Raw genomic sequence first — 21,215 nt, forward strand, 5'->3', positions numbered from 1 at the left:
CAGGTTCCCCCACACGTGATCACTTGGTATTACTGAACGTTTAAATTAGCTAAGCCAGTGAGTGTGACACAATTTCTTTCTAATTACTTATGAGATTTTCTCTCACTGAGTTCATCACTTGTGATGACTCAAGTGTCAGTGGTCATTCTCACCCCTTCTGCATGGTGCTTATGCAACTGAAAGTTGCCTCCTGTTCTACTGGAATGTCTTTTCCTTGATAAACAGTATGGCCTCTTTAATATTCTAGGTTCTGTTCCTTGTCTTTATTTACATGGGTTATAACTGTCTTTTCTCAGTTTTTATCTGGATTTTTTAACTTGATAAAGAGATTTTCAGGTTTTAATTTCTTCAGTTTTGCTACTTTGTGTAACACAAAGTGTTTGTTCATTTCATCTAAATTATCAAATACATGGGAATGATGTTTATAATAATCTCCTTATCCTTTTAACATCTTTCATGAAAGAGCTCTAATTTTGTCCTCTTTGATTCCTGATATCAGTAATAATTCTGTAATTTTTTTAAGCACTGCATTAGCTACATCTCACAAATTTGAAATGTATTTTCACTTTCATTTAGTTCAAGATATTCTGTAATTTTGTTTGTGACTTTTAGTCCTTTTTCTCTTTGTGCTTCATTTTGGGTATCTTCTAGTGCTGCATCTTTAAGTTTACTTGTATTTTCTGCTATGTCAAATCTTTTATTGATCCCATCCAGTGAATGGGAAATGATTGATACTGTATTTTTTTTTCACCTTTAGAAACTCCATATGGGTGTTGTTTATATATATTCTATTTTATTCCTCAGTATGTTCATGGTTTCTTTGTATCCTTAAGCATATTTATGTTTATAAAAGCCATGTTAACATCCTTTTCTGGTAATTACCTCATTTTTTGATCAGTTTTATTGGCAAATTTCTCTTTTAGTTACATACTACAGTTTCCGGCTTCATATATCTTAATTTTTTTATTGGATATTGTACATTGGGAATTTAACATTCATATAAGCTATATTTTATTACAGGTCTTCAAACAGAGTTTTGAACTTTGTTGGGCAATTAAATTTCTTGGAGATCAGCTTGATCCTTCATGAGCTTGGTTTTAGGCTTTGGGGGCAGGTCTAAGATACCTTTTCCTCTAGGCTCCTTTAGCCCCCGTAGTAACTTTGAAGCATCTAAGGTCTCCACTGCATGTTGCGTGTATCTGATGGTGATCATGTCTGTCCTTTCTGGCTGCTGTAAACTCTGACAGTGATTTGGCTTACATAATTGGTCTTTGCCCTACAACTGTTCTTTCCCTGGCTTCATGATGTTTCATCCCACACATGTGCAGATAAGCATTCAACCAAGATTCAGGGACCCCTTAGCAGAATTCTGGAAACTTTCCCCTGCATGGCTCCTTTCTTTCCAACACTTTGTTTGCATATTCTTGCTTCCTTGAAACTTCCGTCTCTGTCTCCTTAAACCAGTGGTCACACTGGACTCTGAAGTCCAGTTTTCTCATTTACAGTGGGTCAAGAAGTCCTGCAGTTGATATGCATTCATGGAAACAAATGGACCGTAATTCATCATGCTTGGGAGTCAACTGATTATAAATATTCATGCCTTTTATTATAAGAAAAATTCTTAGTTCATTAAAAATTACTTTTTCCTCATTCTCTCCTTACTTCTGATAATTATTGTGCTTTAACTAATATCCAGCATCAACTGTGCCAGCATCATCAGGCACGGTTCTCGGCGTTCAGATTAGTTCAGTGAGCAAATGCTCAGCTCTGATGCAGTTCACATTGTTGGATCTGTCCTGTCCCTCTTTCCTATTTTCATCTCTTTGGCTGTGTTCTTTCTGTAATGTTTCATCGCCTCTGTATTCTAGTTCACTCTATTCTTGGCTGTATCATAGTCTATCCTAGCCAGCCCCATATGTTTCCTTTTCCTTTTAACAACCATAAACATGCGTTTTCTTTCAGAGTATTGGTGTTTTCTCACATTAGGTGGCTAAACCTGATATTTGATCATCTGACTTTTGAATATGATTTGGTATGATTTGATATGATTTGGTATGAATATGACTTGGTCATGCCTGTTTCCCAGCTTTTTGTGAGCTCATCTTTCAGTGGACTTATTTTTTTTGCTTTGAGAAAATTTATGGACTTAGGTTGTCCAAAATTTTGGTTGCCCACAGTGTAACATCAATACAGACTAATTTTTTTTTTCCCCTTACAGACTAATTTTATGTTTTATCAGAAGCCCTGCAGGTATCATCTAAGAACCAGTTTTTACTTTGTTACACTGGGGGATTTGGTTCAGGATTCCTAGATCAGGCAGGAAAATAAACTTGAAGTTGAAGCCTGGTTGAAGTCCTTGGGCTTCAGATTCTTAGGAAATCTGTCTGCCATGCTTTCACTAATATGTACAGACCTTTATTGATTCCAGCTTTATGTGGCAGGGGATGGGAAGGGGTCACAGCTTGTTTTAACCAATTCACAGATACATTAAAACCTAAGCCCCTTAATTATGGAGATAGCACCTTTCCCAGACTGACCAAGAATTAGTACCAGTGTTGGTGACACTGTTTTAAATTTCCTTTTATGTCACTTCAAAGTTGCCTATTGTTCCTTGTAAATCCAGATATATCCTTAAATTCAGTGCCTTAAATTCAGTGCCAGCATTTCCATGTATTTTTAGGGGGCAGGGTTTTCTTTTCTTTTTTTTTAATTGAAGTGTAGTTGATTTCTCCCAGGAGAAAGAAGCAGTGAACCCACAAGAAACTGACCCAGACTAGCCTGTGAGTGTCCCCGGAGTCTCTGGCAGAGGCCTGGGTCAGCAGTGTCCTGCTGCAGGGCCAGGGGCACTGAACAACAGTGCACGCACAAGAGCTTTTGAAGAAGATCACCGTTACCTTCCTTGAGTGAGTGAAGTCGTTCAGTTGTGTCCTACTCTTTGCGATCCCATGGACTGGAACCTACCAAGCTCCTCCGTCCATGGGATTTTCCAGGCAAGAGAACTGGAGTGGGTTGCCATTTCCTTCTCCAATTCTCCACCATAATTTGGTCTCAGGGAAGGAACACAGCCCCACCCATCGACAGAAAATTGGATTAAAGATTTACTGAGCATGGCCCTGCCCATCAAAACAACACCTAGTTTTCCCCAGTCTCTCCCATCAGAAAGCTTCCATAAGCTTCTTATCCATCAGAGGGCCAACAGAATCACCACAATCACGAACACTAATAAAACTGATCACATGCACTACAGCCTTGGGTAACTCAGTGAAACTATAAGCCATGCCATGTAGGGCCACCCAAGATGGATGGGTCATGGTGGAGAGTTCTGACAGAATGTGGTCCACTGGAGAAGGGAATGGCAAACCAGTAGTCTTTCCTTGAGAACTCCATTAAAAGTATGACAAGGCAAAAAGATATGACACAAAAGATGACTACCCAGGTCGGTACATAGCCAACATGCTACTGGAGAGGAGTGGAGAAATAACTCCAGAAAGAATGAAGAGACAGAGTCAAAGCAAAAACAACACCCAGTTGTGGATGTGACTGGTGACAGAAGTAAAATCCAATGCTGTAAAAAACAATACTGCACAGGAACCTGGAATGTTAGCTTCAGGAGTCAAGGTAAATGGGAAGTGGTCAAATCAGAGATGGCAAGAGTGAGCATCAACATTTTAGGAATCAGCTAAAATGGACCAGAATGGGAGAGTTTAACTCAGATGATCATTATATCTATGACTGTGGGCAGGAATCCCTTAGAAGAAATGGAGTAGCCATCATAGCCAACAAAAGAGTCCAAAATGCAGTACTTGGATGCAATCTCAAAAATGACAGAATGATCTCTGTTCATTTCCAAGGCAAACAATTCAATATCACAGTAATCCAAGTCTATGCCCCAACCAGTAACGCTGAAGAAGCAGAAGTTGAATGGGTTCTCTGAAGACCTACAAGACCTTCTAGAACTAATACCCAAAAAAGATGTCCTTTTCATCATAGGGGACTGGAATGCAAAAGTAGGAAATCAAGAGATACCTGGAGTAACAAGCAAGTTTAGCCTTTGAGTACAAAATAAAGCAGCAAAGGCTAATAGAGTTTTGCCAAGAGAATGCACTGGTCATAGCAAACACCTTCTTCCAACAACGCAAGAGAAGCCTCTACACATGGACATCACCAGATGGTCAACACCACAATCAGATTGATTATATTCTTTGTAGCCAAAGATGGAGAAGCTCTATATAGTCAGCAAAAAGAAGACCGGGAGCTGACTGGCTCAAATCATGAACTCCTTATTGCAAAATTCAGACTTAAATTGAAGAGAGTAGGGAAAATGACTAGACTATTCAGGTATGACCTAAATCAAATACCTTATGATTATACAGGGGAAGTGAGAAATAGATTCAAGGGATTACATCTGATAGAGTGCCTGAAGAACTATGGAGGCAGTGATCAAGACCATCCCCAAGAAAAAGAAATGCATAAAGGTAAAATGGCTGTCTGAGGAGGCCTTACAAATAGCTGAGAAAAGAAGAGAAGCAAAAGGCAAAGGAGAAAATGAAAGATATACCCATCTGAATGCAGAGTTCCAAAGGAAAGCAAGGAGAGATAAGAAAGCCTTCCTCAGTCATCAATGCAAAATAGAGGAAAACAATAGAATGGGAAAGACTAGAGATCTTTTCAAGAAAATTAGAGATACCAAGGGAATGTTTCATCAAAGATGGGCACAATAAAGGACAGAAATGGATGGACCTAACAGAAGCAGAACATATTAAGAAGAGGTGGCAACAATACACAGAAGAACTGTACAAAAAAGATATTAATTACCCATATAACAACTATGGTGTGATCACTCACCTAGAGCCAGACATCCTGGAATGTGAGGTTAGGTGGGCCTTCGGAAGCTTCACTACAAACAAAGCTAGTGGAGGTGATGGAATTCCAGTTGAGCCATTTCAAATCCTGGAAGATGATTCTGTGAAAGTGCTGCACTCAATATGCCAGTAAATTTGGGAAACTCAGCAGTGGCCACAGGATTGAAAAAGGTCAGTTTTCATTCTAATCCCAAAGAAAGGCAATGCCAAAGAAGTTCAAACTACTGCCCAATTGCACTCATCTCACACGCTAGAAAAGTGCTCAAAATTCTCCAAGCCAGGCTTCAACAGTACGTGAACCGTGAACTTGCAGATGTTCAAGCTGGATTTAGAAAAGGCAGAGGAACCAAAGATCAAATCGCCCACATCCTCTGGATCATTGAAAAAGCAAGAGAGTTCCAGAAAAACATCTATTTCTGCTTTATTGACTATGCTAAAGCCTTTGACTGTGTGGATCACAATAAACTGTGGAAAATTCTTCAAGAGATGGGAATAGCAGACACCTCACCTGCTTCCTGAGAAATCTGTATGCAGGTCAAGAAACAACAGAACTGGACATGGAACAACAGACTGGTTGCAAATAGGAAAAGGAGTACGTCAAGGCTGTATATTGTCACCTTGCTTATTTAACTTATATGCAGAGTATATCATGCGAAATGTTGGGCAGGATGAAGCACAAGCTGGAATCAAGATTGCTGGGAGAAATATCAATAACCTCAGATATGTAGATGACACCACCCTTATGGCAGGAAGTGAAAAAGAACTAAAGAGCCTGTTGATGAAAGTGAAAGAGGAGAGTGAAAAAGTTGGCTTAAAGCTCAACATTCAGGAAACTAAGATCATGGCACCTGGTCCCATCGTTTCATGGCAAATCGATGGGGAAACAATGGAAACAGTGACAGACTTTATTTTCTTGGGCTTCAAAATCACTTCAGATGGTGACTGCAGCCATGAAATTAAAAGACACTTGCTCCTTGGAAGAAAAACTATGATCAACCTAGAGAGTATATTAAAAAGCAGAGATACTATTTGCCAATAAAGGTCCATCTAGTCAAAATGTTTTTTCCAGTAGTCATGTATGGATGTGAGAGTTGGACTGTAAAGAAAGCTGAGTGCTGAAGAATTGATGCTTTTGAACTGTGGCATTGGAGAAGACTCATGAGAGTCCCTTGGACTGCATGGACATCCAACCAGTCCATCCTAAAGGAAATCAACCCTGAATATTCACTGGAAGGACTGATGCTGAAGCTGAAACTCCAATACTTTGGCCACCTGTTGGGAAGAACTACATCATTGGAAAAGACCCTGATGGTGGGAAGATTGAAGCCAGGAGGAGAAAGGGACAACAGAGGATGAGATGGTTGGATGGCATCACCAACTTGATGGGCATGTGTTTGAGCAAGCTTCGGGAGTTGGTGATGAACAGGGAAGTCTGGTGTGCTGCAGTCCATGGGGTCACAGAGTCGGACAGGACTGATTGACTGAACTGATCAGAGGAGACAGCATCAAAAAGAGATTGCTATGGTTTATGTCAATGATTATTCTATATTTTGCTCTAGGAGTTTTATAGTATCCAGTCTTGGATTTTGGTCTTCAATCCATTTTCTTTTTCTGTGTAGTGTTAGAGAATGTTCTAGTTTCTTTCTTTTTTTTTTTTTTTTTTCACAAGTAGCAGTCCAGTTTTCACAGCACTGCTTATTGAAGATATTGTCTTTTCTTCAATATATATTCTTGCCTACCCTGTTGTGGATTAGTTGACCATAGAGTAATGGATTTATTTCTGGCTTTCTATCCTGTTCCATGTAACTGTATTTCTGTTTTTGTGCCAGTTCCCTACTGTTTTGATTTCTGTTGTTGTTGCTTAGCCACTAAGTCCTGTCTGATTCTTCTGCAACCCCATGGACTGTAGCCCACCAGGCTCCTCTGTCCATTGGATTTCCCAGGCAAGAATACTGGAGTGGGGTGCCATTTCCTACTCCAGGGGATTTTCCTGACCCAGGGATTGAACCCACGTGTACTGTGTCTCCTGCATGAGCAGGCAGATTCTTTACCACTGCACCACCTGTGGGGCTTCTGTGTGTGTGTCTATGATTTTCAGATTTTCTTCCATTATAGATTATCACGAGTTATTGAACAGTGTCCTGTGTTATACACTAGGCCCATGTTTATTTTATACGTATCAGTGTGTGTCTGCTAATCCCAAACTCCTGATTTCTCTCTCCTCATCCTTAACCCTTTAGAACCATGTTTGTGTTTCTGTTTTGTAAATAAGTTTTTTTTAATATTCCACATATAAGCAATATCATATACTTGTCTTTTTCTATCAACTTGTGTGTTGACTGAAGCCCCCCTTTGAGCCACCTCTGCCAGCTGCGTCTCTCACTGCAGCCCTTTGTAGTAACTTGTTCAGTGTCTGACATCTGTGAGGTGTGCCTCCAGCTTTGGTCATCTGGTGCATACACAGTTTCAGCAGCTCTTGTGAGCCTGTTGGTAAAGCCCAGGCTCCTTAGAGAGGTGGCTGATGACCCATCCAGAGCACATTATCAGCCTTCAGCCCAGCCTCACAATGCTACCTCTGAATTCACAGATGTTATACCCTGTCACATGGCTTACATTTCATCTCCAGTAATAGATTTTAGTCTCAAAAGCTGGCAACTCACCTTTGTATCCTTGTCATTTCATGCATAAAAAATGTTTAACATGGAATATAGTAAGAATTCATAGTATAAAAGGAATTGGAACTACAGTTAATATGTAGATAAATTGTATTTAGAGACTTCATGCAACGCACAAGGACAGTCACTCTTTGGCTGTAGACGTGGCTGGTGCTGCACCGAGTTTAATAATCCTGACTCTGGATCAAAAATCCCAGCGTGTGACTTTTACTGCTTCCCTGTATCTCAGTGTTTTATTAAACTGTTGCCAGGATTCAATGACTTAATATGCTTAAGTAAAATGCTAAGAAGAGTGACTGACACCTAGTCAGTGCTTGATAAGTAGTTCCCAGGAAAGAAAATTACTTGTATGAATCCAAGGGCAACTAAGGCCACGTGCTGCAACCACAGCCTGTGCACTCTGGACACCACGTGCACTAACTTGAGAGAAGCCAGCGCTGCAACAAAGACCCCAAAGAGCCAAAAGTGAAAGTTTTAAAAATTAAAAGGACACAAAGAACTCTGTGTATAACTCTGTGTATAACTAAACTCTGTGTATAACACTGCATTGTCAATTATACTTCAGTTTTTTTATGTTAGAAAGATATTGGGGGGGGGGACCATCAAGATGTCAGGGCAGACGTACGTAGAGCTCACATCCTTCCACAAATACATCAAAAACGCATCTCCATGTGGGACAGTGCTGACAGGAAACCCACTGAGCCCCAGCAGAGGACTTCAGACTTCTGAAAGGGCGAGAAAAGTCTCCATGTAACTGGGTTGGGCAAGAGAAAACCCCAGAGCGAGAAAAGTCTGCAAAGGCCCCTCACTGGCAGGGAAGTCGGCCAGGACGGAGCGGCACTCCAGTGCCCCTGGGGAGAGAGCTGCTCTCGCTCTGTCTCAGGCACATAGACAGAGGCCCGCACCCCCAGCCTGAGTCGTGCGTCTGCCGTCGGTGGGGCGCAGCTGGAGCTGAGGCTCTGGCGGACAGGCCTGGCGGGAGCAGGGGTAGTGGTGTGGACAACCTGCTGGGCCCCAGAATCTGCTTTCTCCCCACTCGCTCTCAGCAACCGGCACCCTTTTACGGGCTGCATGCGCCAGGCGCGGGCTCCGGGGCGGGCAGCACCCACTGCGGGGAGAACAGCAGGCATCCACACTCACCAGCCCTCACCCCAGAAACCTTAACCCTACAAGGGGCACTCCCACAAAAACAGCCTTGAAGACACAGGAGGTGATTTTTTCTACTAAACTCATAGAGCAAGGGAGAAGTCAATGGCAACCCACCCCAGTACTCTTGCATGTAAGATCCCATGGCCAGAGGAGCCTGGTGGGCTACAGTCCATGGGGTCACAAAGAGTCAGACAACTGAGGGACTTCACTTTCACAGAGCAAGGGAAATACAAGTAAAATTGAGGAGTAAAGGAACCATCCCCAGTTCTAAGACCAAGAAAACTCCCCTGAAACAACAATGAAAAAGACTTCTTCAGTCTAGATAGAGTTCAAAAGGAGATAATAAAAATACCGAAGAGATTAAGAAAAGCTATTGACAGAAATGCAGATTATTATAAGAAGGCAATAGAAAGAGGAGCCAAGAAAACTCAGAAAACACAATCACTAAGACGAAAACCTAGGCTACAGGTAATGAAGAGCAGGATAATAATGCCAAAGAATGAGTCAGTGCTCTGAAAAACACAATAATGGAAGTCACCCAGCCAGAACAGCAGACAGAAAATGAAAGAAAATAAAAGAGACTTATGGGATTATGTGCCAACCTACACATAATAGGAATTCTAGAAGAAGGAAGAGAGGGGATCAAAAATGTATTGGGAGAAATTATGCATATATGCCCAGGAGAAAAAGACAACCTATGGAACAGGAGAAAATATTTGCAAACATTTGTGATGTCCAAAGCTTTAGTTTCCAAAACATACAAACAGCTCATACAACTCAACAACAGCAAAACAACTCAATCAAAAAATGCCTGAAGACCTAAACAGACATTTCTCCAAAGCAGACAGGTGGCCAACAGGCACATGAAAAGCCATTCAACATTGCTAATTATTAGAGAAATGCAAATCAAAACTTCAATGAGGCAACACCTCACAATAGTCAAGATGGCCATCATCCAAGTCTACAAATAAATGCGGGAGAGGGTGTGGAGAAAAGGGAACCCTCCTACACTCTTGGTGGGAATGTAAATTGGTGCAGCCACTGTGGAGAACAGTAGGGAGGATCCTCAAAAAACTAAAACTAGAGCTGCCTCCTGCAGTCCTACTCCTGGACATATATCCAGACAAAACTGTTAGTTCAGAAAGATAATGCACCTGAACATTCACTGCAGCATATTTACAATAGCCAAGACAAAGAAGCACCAATAAATGTCCACTGATGGATGAATGGATAAAGATATAGTGTGTGTGTGTGTGTGTGTGTGTGTGTGTGTGTCTGTGCTGTTGTTGTTCAGTCGCTTTGGCCAGCCCATGGACTGAAGCCCTCCAGGCTCCCGTCCATGGGATTTCCCAGGCGAGATACTGGACTGGGTTGCCATTTCCTTCTGCATGTGTTTGTGTGTGTGTGTATATAGATGGAATATTACTCAGCCATAAAAAGAATAAAATAATGCCATTGTAGCAACTTGGATGGAACTAGAGAAGTCAGAGAAAGACAAATACCACATGACATCATTTATATGAGGATATGACACAAATGAGCCTACCCATGAAACAGGAAGAATCACAGAGAACAGACTTGTGGCTGCCAAGGGGGAGCTGGGGAGAGGAGGGATGGAGGGAACAGAAGATGAGCAGAGGCGAACTCTTCCATTCAGAATGGACACGGGACACCCCTGGTGGTTCAGCAGCTAGGACTCTGCACTCCCAACGCAGCAGGCCCAGGTTCAATCCCTGGCCAGGAAGCTAGACACATGTGGCAACTAAGAGTCTGCATGTCCCAACTAAAGACCCCTCAGGCTGCAGCAGAGACTGAAGACCCCACATGCCAAGACGAAGACCCAGCACAGCCAAATAAATATTTTTTTTAAAAAATTAAGAACAGATAAACAATAAGGTCCTACTTTATAGCACAGGGAACAATATTTGATATCCTGTGATAACCATAATGGAAGAATGAAAAATAATATAAAAAAGAATGTGTGTGTGTGTATAACTAAATCACGTTGCTATACAGCAGAAATTAACACAACATTGTACATCAACTATACTTCAACTGAAAATGTATATAGGCTTCCTGGTGGCTCAGATGGTAAAGAATCCACCTGCAATGTGGGAGACCTGGGTGAGATCCCTGGGTCGGGAAGATCCCCTGAAGGAAGGCATGGCAACCCACTCCACATTCTTGCCTGGAGAATCCCATGGACGAGGAGCCTGGTGGGCTACAGTCCATGGGGCTGCAAAGAGTGCAACATGACTGAGCAACTAAGCACAGCATGTATTCAACAGCCACACAAGTGTTTTTGGGGTGTGCTGAGGAGAAGCAGTGCTGCTCCAATGACTGAACAGCACTCTGAAGGGCAAAGATTTGAATCGGAGCTTGATCACAGACTCTGCATGAAACAAGAGCGTGTTCTACTCAACTCTTATTTAAAATAGCCAACATCAAAAAATAAATAAACAAAATAGCCAACATCAACCCTACCTAAGGACTCTATCACCTTTGCCTGTGTTTACTGTAGAATAGTCCAATTGTACAAAAAGGCAGATTCTCTGTTCTTAGATATTTTAAACTGTAAATTAGATATCCATCTTTTACTGTCAAAAATGTGAGGTTAACAGAGCAAAGGACAGAGATCAGTGAATTTTAGGGAGCGTCCAAGAACCAATGGAGCAGGTATGCAGAAAGTTTGTGAACATGTGCATTACTTTGAGAAGGTCCTTTAGTCCAACATCCTCCAGGGGATTTCTTTTAACCTTCAGTTCAGCTCAGAAAATTACACACACACAAATAACATGTGTTGTTTCTCATTTTTTAAGCTACCTCTGCCAAGGTGGTGCCAGACTTCCCAGTAACAGGAGTGGGTAGACAGGTTAGCTTGTGTTTTCCTGGCTTTTCTCTGCTTTGTTGAAATTATATTGCTTTTTTAACAAACCCAAAGAAAATCTCTAGCTTTGACATTGTTAGCTTCCTTATTCTATTAAAAAAAAAAAAAAAAAAGATGCTACCAGGAAGAAACCAAGGCATGAATATACATGAATTACATTTGAAAACTTGTTACATTTGCCAGCGTTCTCTCACCCCCAAAGTCTGCTGTTTACTTTGTTGAAATTCCTCCTCTAAAGGGCCCCTGAAAACCTTCCACTTTGTTTTTCTGTTTCTTTTCTAGCTTCATGTTCATCTCTTTCCCAGACTGGAACATTCAGTTCGGTTCAGTTCAGTTGCTCAGTAGTGTCTGACTCTTTGAGACCCCATGAACCCCAGCACGCCAGGCCTCCCTGTCCACCACCAACTCTCGGAGTTTACCCAAACCCATGTCCATCCAGTCGGTGATGCCATCCAACCATCTCATCCTCTGTCGTCCCCTTCTCCTCCTGCCCTCAATCTTTCTCAGCATCAGGGTCTTTTCAAATGAGTCAGCTCTTCGCATCAGGTGGCCAAAGTATTGGAGTTTCAGCTTCAGCATCAGTCCTTCCAGTGAATATTCAGGGTTGATTTCCTTTAGGATGGACTCGTTGGATCTCCTTGCAGTCCAAGGGACTCTCAAGAGTCTTCTCCAACACCACAGTTCAAAAGCACCAATTCTTCAGCGCTCAGCTTTCTTTATAGTCCAACTCTCACATGACCACTGGAAAAACCATAGCCTTGACTAGATGGACCTTTGTTGGCAAAGTAATGTCTCTGCTGTTTAGTATGTTGTCTAAGTTGGTCATAACTTTCCTTCCAAGGAGTAAGTGTCTTTTAATTTCATGGCTGCAGTCACCATCTGCAGTGATTTTGGAGCCCAGAAAAATAAAGTCTGACACTGCTTCCACTGTTTCCCATGAAGTAATGGGACAGGATGCCATGATCTTAGTTTCCTGAATGTTGAGCTTTAAGCCAACTTTTTCACTCTCCTCTTTCACTTTCATCAACAGGCTCTTTAGTTCTTCTTCATTTTCTGCCATTAAAATGGTATCATCTGCTTATCTGAGGTTATTGATATTTCTCCCTGCAATAATTCCAGCTTGTGCTTCCTCCAGCCCAGCGTTTCTCATGATGTACTCTGCATATAAGTTAAATAAGCAAGGTGACAATACACAGCCTTGACGTACTCCTTTCCCTATTTGGAACCAGTCTGTTGTTCCATGTCCAGTTCTAACTGTTGCCTCCTGACCTGCATACAGGTTTCCCAAGAGGCAGGTCAGGTGGTCTGGTATCCCCATCTCCTTCAGAATTTTCCAGTTTGTGGTGATCCACACAGTCAGAAGCTTTGGCATAGTCAAAAAAGCAGAAATAGATGTTTTTCTGGAACTCTCTTGCTTTTTCTGTGATCCTTTGGATGTTGGCAATTTGATCTCTGGTTTCTCTGCCTTTTCTAAAACCAGCTTGAACATCTGGAAGTTCACGGTTCACATATTGCTGAAGCCTGGCTTGGAGAATTTTAAGCATTACTTTACTAGTGTGTCAGATGAGTCCAATTGTGCAGTACTTTGAGCATTCTTTGGCATTGCCTTTCTTTGGGATTAGAATGAAAACTGACCTTTTCCAGTCCTGTGGCCACTGCTGAGTTTTCCAAATGTGCTGGCATACTGAGTGCAGCACTTTCACAGCATCATCTTTCAGGATTTGAAATAGCTCAACTGGAATTCCATCACCTCCACTAGCTTTGTTCGTCATGATGCTTCCTAAAGCCCACTTGACTTCACATTCCAGGATGTCTGGCTCTAGGTGAGTGATCACACCACCGTGATTATCTGGGTCATGAAGATCTTTTTTGTACAGTTCTTCTGAGTATTCTTGCCACCTCGTCTTAATATCTTCTGTTTCTGTTAGGTCCCTACCATTTCTGTCCTTTATTGTGCCCATCTTTGCATGAAAGGTTTCCTTGGTATTTCTAATTTTCTTGACATCTCTAGTCTTTTCCATTCTGTTGTTTTCTTCTATTTCTTCGCATTGATTGCTGAGGAAGGCTTTCTTATCTCTCCTGGCTATTACTTTGGAACTCTGCATTCAAATGGGTATGTCTTTCCTTGTCTCCTTTGCTTTTCGCTTCATTACTGACCATATTTTCCCGTCGGCCTCCATCTCATACTAACAGCACTGATGCACCCAAAGGAGAAAGCTTCCCTAAAAGCCTGGAGACTCAGGTAAAGGCACCGCTTTCTTTCCCTACTGCTGTCCTCCACCCCAACCTCCACCTCTGCAAACACATCCCTCTTTTCCTGCCAGGGATAAATGAATAGTCAACAAATCTAAACATATATTTCATGATGATAAAAAAAAGTTACCTTAATTTGATGCTTTTGAACTGTGGTGTTGGGAGAACCCTCTTGAGAGTCCCTTGGGCTATGAGGCAATCCAACCAGTCCATCCTAAAGATCAATCCTGAATATTCACTGGAAGGACTGATGCTGAAGCTGATACTCCAATACTTTGGTCACCTGATGCGGAGAGCAGACTCATTTGAAAAGACCCTGATGCTGGGAAATATTGAGGGTGAGAGGAGAAGGGGACAACAGAGGATGAGATGGTTGGATGGCATCACTGACTCAATGGACATGAGTTTCAGCCAACTCCGGGAGTTGGTGATGGACAGGGAGGTCTGACATGCTGCAGTCCATGGGGTCACAGAGAGTCGGACACGACTGAGTGACTGGACTGAATTGCAAACGTGCCACCATCATGCCTTTTGAGATTCCATAGTGGCACTGGTCTTCTCTTCAGGTTTTCTACTTTCTTAAGGTAAGGGCAGGGCCAGAGCGGAGCAGCTCAGAACAATATAGAACAGGGCGAGGGCTGTGGCCAGTAGCCCTTCCTTGTGCCGCTTTAGCGTCTCTTACATAAAACCACGAGGGTCAGTCTGAGAAACACCAGCTTAGAGGGGTGACACATTATTAAGCTGACCACAATACCTCAGTCTGATCCTGTTTCTACTTCTTAGGTTCCATAATTATAAATTTTACTTCCAGGTAACATGAAAACCACAATGCTTTCTTCTCTTATAATGAATACTACCAAAGTTGAACCACCAAAACATTTTTACTGAGACTGCTGACCGTGGATGTATGGGCTGGGGTGGGAGGGAGACAGTCACCTTCCATGTGTTCACAGCCCCCAGGAGGACGCCAGTGGCTCCCCACGTGCCCCATGCCTGCCCCCACCCCGGGAGCGGCTCGCCTCAGACTCGCTTAGATGAGGACCTGGCCTGGGCTGGCCGCTCCTTCCTCTCCTATGCGTCCTCGGAGCGGGCCTGCTGTGGAGGGCATCGCTGCCTGGGCCAAGCACGGAGCTTAAGGGGAAAGGCCCTGCCCCGGGGGGGATGTGACGGGGTGTGGAGCTGCTGGTCAGTCAGCCACAGCCCGAGGTTCAGTATTAGCCCATCTCCCACAGATACGGAAGTCACCATCTCTTATATGTAAGTCACCATCTCCGATATATGTCACCATCTCTGATATGCATTCTAGTATTAATATATTCTGGCCATCGTGTGCCTCATTCCTTCAACTGCTAAGATGGCTCAGAATTCAGAAAGGAAGAATGATGCTCTTTGGTGGGTACTGATACCCCAGTGCGATATAGTTTTTTCAGCACTGTGAGTAACATTAGAAACCTATGGGAGATGTCTAAACATCAGCTGTTATGTTTTTTTTTGGGGGGGGGGGGGGCAGGGGTGGTGTCTCCTTATTCATCTATCTCACAGATGCAAAGCAGGAAAAACTGGGGCATGGGGTGGCTGCTTCTAAAACCAAGACCACTTCTTTAGCTGGATTTTTTTTCTTTTTTAGTAAGTGACAATAGGCACAGTAAGTGTCTCTCCTTTTGAAAATCTCTCAGTAATGGGCTGTGAATTTTTATGAAACTTCCCACAAATGCAACAATTCTGAACACCTCCCTCAAAATACTGCATCCTAAGAACTAAGGATGTAGTCAGTCATTAACCAGATCACACATTTGCCCCGCTAAACACAAATCTGTCAGAACAAAGCACACCAGCAGCAGAGCTTTTTAAAATATAATTTAAAACTATTTTGTACCAGTACAATATATTAATTTTACAAATGTAAAATTTTATCCGCTGTTAAAGCATTTGCAAAAACCACACATCCTACTTCAGCTTTATTGCACAGTATCTATAAGAAAATATTAATTTTTAAATTAGAAAACATAAAAATGCTTTCAATATAGAAGAGACAATCTGATTTTAAAGACAATATTCTATAAGAATGTCTACCCAGAAAATAACAAACATTTCACAGGATACCATGCTGGTCAGGTGATTCAGCAGATCCAGGACAAAGCACTGTTTAATACCAGTCCAAGATACTTAATCCAAACTCTATCATTCTTCTTCATTAGAAATCTAGATGCCACTCAAGGTGGTTTCTTTAAAAAGTTGAGGCATTTCTCAGTTGTGAGCATTCTGAGTGTATCTTAAACATTAAAAACCATCCTTCCAACTCCACAGCCATCTGCAGGGCTTTTTCCTTCACGCAGACTCTCTGGCAACTGTATCTAATGGTTATCAAATGATCATTTCAGTTAGTTTATGCTGATAGAAAGCACTGAGTTACAGACACTTTTAAAACCTAGTCCTTTACAAAAAGCAGTTTATAAATTTGTATCATAAAAATTAGTGTCGAGACCATCAAGATGGCCACCGTTTGCTTTATGAGTTGGTTCTCCCAGAGCTGGGGTTGCAGATGTCCCACTTTTCAGTGTAGTGTTAATCAGGAAATAAATCCCAGCAAGAAGCCGGAATCCCAAGACAGGTTAACAAGGTTGTATGACAGATTTTAGTGGGATATTATTACCCTGTACCAAAGCAGGTGTTAAAATACTGACAGAAGATCTTGGTGGTAACTGAATTCATCTCCAAACATGAATATAATCTGGAGACGCCAAAGGACAAGTGTCCATAAACACATTATCAGTTGGGCTGAGTATATTGTAGAAAAGGGGAAAAATCTTTATTTGTTAAAAAAAAAAGCAAAGGATTCACTAAATTTGATCCATAATATAGATTATACATCTTTTTAAATTAAAGCATGTTAATTCAATCTCAAGTGTTTTCAAATGGATGCTTTTGTGGCCCAAGCAATTGCCTTTTGGAACTTATGGCCTGCATAAGCAAAGTCAAATATAGTATTACAGACTCGTGTAGAGAAAATAATTATTAAAATAGTGGTTATGCACTCAAAAGTTTGTTATAGGTAGACAGAATTATCAAAAACCCAGACGCTTATAAAAAAATGTCTGCATTATTTAGAATTTCTTCTTTAGAAATCAAAGCAGTTGCTTTTCTGGAACTGCATTTTTCAGAACTGCTCAAAGCACCTCATCTAGATGACTGTTTTTTAAAAATATATATAAAAAGTCTACCATGAGACTTCAAACATCATGTTTCACCTTTTATGGGCTTTTTATCATGTATCCCTTCCTTTAAAGTCCTTCAGAATAAAATAAAAATAAACTCTCACATTCCATTAGAAAAAAATGGAAACATTCACGGTCTGAAAATTTTCTGCATTCCCCCAAATCTTGGTACTATGTGCAATTTCCTCATATACAAGTTGTGAGGAAACCCCTGATCATCTAGTACTGAATATTCAGCTAATGGACATGCCATAGAAAATTGACATTAATAGTAGTAAATAGATTAAAATCTATTCCATAAAATAAAAATGTTCTATGACTTCAATTTAAATACACATCTGAAAAGCTAAGAGGTTTTTTGTTTTTCAAAAGTGCTAATTGTTACAAGTATCTTCAATACATTATGTCCAATTCTTTGTAAAACTAAACCATGCTTTAGGCACACTGTTTGATGAGTTTCTAAGAAGCAGAGGAAAAAAATATCACTTGTCAATTAATCCAGCTTCCTTAATTTTACTGAAGAAGAATTTCTCCAGGATATTGGCACATTTGTAGTATTCACTCTCAGGGGGGTTGTACTCTTTGCAATTGGTAAAGACTCGCTGCAAGTCTGCCATGAACAATTTCTTAGACACGTAGTACCTATTCTTGAGGCGTTCACTCATGGTTTTCAGATCTACACAAGGAAAAAAAATATTAGCAATTTTTCACTCCTTTCAAACACTTGCTGACAAAAGTGAGACTGGGAAAGAAATGTGTCATCAGTCTGCCCACATTTTCACCACCTCAATGGTTTGTTTAAGAGAAATGCATATGATCAAGGAAAACAGTTCTTGAGGCTTGTGTTCTTCTGTGAGGGTATCCTGTGCAAATCAGTATTTTAACACTGAAGGGACCATCAGTGGTCATCTGGTGCAATCCCCTATTCAGTGTGAGGAAGCTAAGTAGATCAGCAGCTATAAGTATGATAAACTAAGTACTGTGAGCTGTTCACTCAGAAGTATAGAGAATGGGCTCCACCTACATGGACAGCAGCGGGTGGAACATTTGCATTGAATTATTTCATTACTTAAACAATCAGGATGAGTTTGTTTCTCTAAATCCCCAGTTGCTCTGGTGTTGTAGAGAGAACTAAAGTAGGGAAACAGATCATAAATACATCTGCAAGTACACATCGACCATGCATGTAAAATGTTTCCAGTGAATTTAGTTTCATGGTCCATTGATGAAATAAGAATGACAAACTTTACTTAATAAAATACTTTCTAAAGCAAGTAAACCTTGCAAGACAATTGTAAAAAGAATATTTCTCCAATATATCTACTTGCTTTAAATAATATTACTTTACAAACGAAAACAGTGCTTCATCTAAATTTGTAAGAATATAATGGGGCTTCTTTAATTCTCACTTTCAGAACCAATTTAAAGAATTCCATGCAGATTAGAAGATGCTGACATTTGTCTGTTTATAGGTCCCTAGTTGTCTCTAAGTCTGGTTCTATCATTAAAAATTATATCAACTATTAAACTGGATTAGCAGATATACACTACTGGATATAAAACAGATAAACAAGGTGTGTAGCACAAGGAATTATACTCAATATCTTGTAATAAACCATAATGGAAAAGAATATGAGAAAAATTACATAAACTAAGCATGAAAATATATATATATAAATTAAGCATGAGTCAAAACCACTCAAGAAATGCTTCTGACTACCAATGACCCAAATTCCCACTCTATTATCAAATTTTCCAGAGGGAAAGACACAATCAAATACACTGGCATTATCATTTAATGAGATAAATAAATTTATGTGCAACGTCTCAAGTGGGCAGAAACTGATTTGCATCAAGATCCTTCCTAAATCTACCACAAAATTCGAAAGGAGACATGGGAAATACCTGCTTTCCCGTCTCCTTTGATTAAAGCCTATCTGTTTTTCATTCTTTGACTGAAGCCTATATTGGTTAGAAATAAGTCATCACATGTTGTGTGTTCAACTTTCCACTTTCTTCTTCTCTAACTGAAACAGTTTGGAAGGAGACAAAAATTGAATAGTGTGTGAAGGCTCAGCAGACACCCCAGGAACCGTCTCCCAAGTGTGAGTGCACAGGTGAGGATGTGCTCTCGTTTAATAAAGAAGCACTGTCCTCCTGGGGGAGACTGGAGGCTTACCCTTCCCTCCACCTAAATGCCAGTTAAGGGCGGCTGAGAACGTGTTGCAATGTTTACAAGGAAGACAGGAGCAAGCAAAAACAGGTGGGGTGGGGGGGGGAGAGTGAAACTTGACACAAAGAAGCTTAGCCTAAACCTTTTCAAACTATTCTTTGGAAGAGAGGAGGAAAGAACAGCTGGGGATGGCAGAAGGAGAGTCACAGAAGTGTCTGGACCTTTCTGAATAGTGACAATCAATGCTGCATGCTTCCTTCTCCATTTCCTTTCTCCTCTAAACTGACAGACAGCATTTTCCTTCCTCTGACCTTCTTAGAATCTTTCAGTTGACCAAATGGCCTGGGTCACAGAAGAAGGTGATCGCACACCAGTGGTAACAATCAGTGGACAGGGCTGAGGACCATCCCCCGGGGAACACGAATATCCCGGGCCGGTTCTCAGGAGGGCCTGGGGCGGCCCTGGTGACAAGGCTGCAAAGGTCACTGAGGTCTGGACACGGGCGTAGAGGGTTCCAGCACATCTTTCACGTCGAATGTGTGTGCTAAGTCGATCAGTCGTGTCCCACTCTCTGCGACCCCGTGGACTGCAGCCCCCAGGCTCCTCTGTCCGTGGATTCTCTAGGCAAACACGAGCGGGTGGCCAGGCCCTCCTCCAGGGGGTCTTCCCAACCCGGGATCCAACCTGCCTCTCTTGCGTCTCCTGCACTGGCGGGCGGGTTCTCTACCACCAGCGCCACCTGGGAAGCCCTTTTCACATCATGGGAATTACCAATACCCAGGTCAGCCTTCCATCTAGAATTCTCCACTCTCTCCACCCTCACTCAGACTTTCAGACTGAAACACATGGGAACAAGGCCAAGAGAAAAGGGAAAGAGAACGGCAAGCATGCATGGTCACTGTAAGGCTTGGAGACCACGGGAGCCATCGCTGCATGGTGGAAACACTCCTGAGATGACTAAGGCCAGAGACACATCCGCCAGCGACTGCTCCAGGGGAGCCGGCGGGTCCCACTCCCTCTCCTTTCACCTCCTAACGCCCTCTCAGCCCCAGGAGGCCACATGGAGAAAAGGGACAGCAGATACAGCTCGCTCCCCAAAAGATGGTCCCACAACTAACTGATTGGGAAAAAAATGAAATTCAGCTAGTGGTCTTCAATTTGCACAATGCCACATTAGTTTAATTTGGGGATTCTCAACTGACTCCATTAATCATCTATTTTAGCCTGGTGCAGACTCGGCAACGAATTCCACAGTTCTACATTTCTAAAGGCATCTTCTATTTGTTTTGGATGTGGAACAAGGCTTAAAACAGGAGTGTAATTAGTAAGCCTCCCAGTCTCCACCGAGCGGTGGGAGAGCCAAAGCAGTGGGAATGCTCATCACTTCTGTCTACAAGGACAGCGGGCCAGCGGCGTCAGCTCACTTCACCTGTTTACCTTCCAAATCTCTCAGGCTCTCAAAGCCACCAAGGGGACAAGCTGATGCTTTTCCACTTGCAGCCCAACAGGTTATAAGCAAGGTTGTGTTCAAACAGCACACTTTCACCTCTGGTGCCGTCTGAGCTCATGCTGACGGAGCGGCCTTGACAGGACAGCAGAGAGTCATCTCCAAGAACATGGCCGCCCGGTGCCCGCTCCCTCCTCTGACCCCCTGCCCACCCCGCTCCCCTGTCCCTGTTCTGACCCCCTGCTTACCCTGGTCCCTGCTCTGACCCCTGTCCGCCCCGCTCCCCAGTCCCTGATCTGACCCCTGCTCACCCTGCTCACCCCGGTCCCTGCTCTGACCCCTGCTCACCCCGCTCACCCCGGTCCCTGCTCTGACCCCTGCTCACCCTGCTCACCCCAGTCCCTGCTCTGACCCCTGCCTGCCCTGCTCCCCGGTCCCTGCTCTGACCCCTGCTCACCCTGCTCACCCCGGTCCCTGCTCTGACCCCTGCTCACCCTGCTCACCCCGGTCCCTGCTCTGACCCTTGCTCACCCCGGTCCCTGCTCTGACCCCTG

At 42.5% G+C, this 21,215-nt stretch overlaps 1 protein-coding gene across 1 annotated transcript in view; it reads right to left on the bottom strand.

The window, feature by feature from the left end:
* Nucleotides 1–15,665: 15,665 nt before the first annotated feature.
* Nucleotides 15,666–21,215, bottom strand: part of KAT2B (lysine acetyltransferase 2B) — a 92,938-nt gene continuing 87,388 nt past the window's right edge. The window contains exon 18 of the mRNA XM_061167242.1: nt 15,666–17,717. Within this exon, the coding sequence (XP_061023225.1) occupies nt 17,524–17,717 (194 nt within the window). The 3' untranslated portion in view covers nt 15,666–17,523. The remainder of the gene's footprint in view (nt 17,718–21,215) is intronic.

Source organism: Dama dama, chromosome 19 (genome assembly GCF_033118175.1).
Source record: "Dama dama isolate Ldn47 chromosome 19, ASM3311817v1, whole genome shotgun sequence".
Classification (NCBI taxonomy): domain Eukaryota; kingdom Metazoa; phylum Chordata; class Mammalia; order Artiodactyla; family Cervidae; genus Dama; species Dama dama.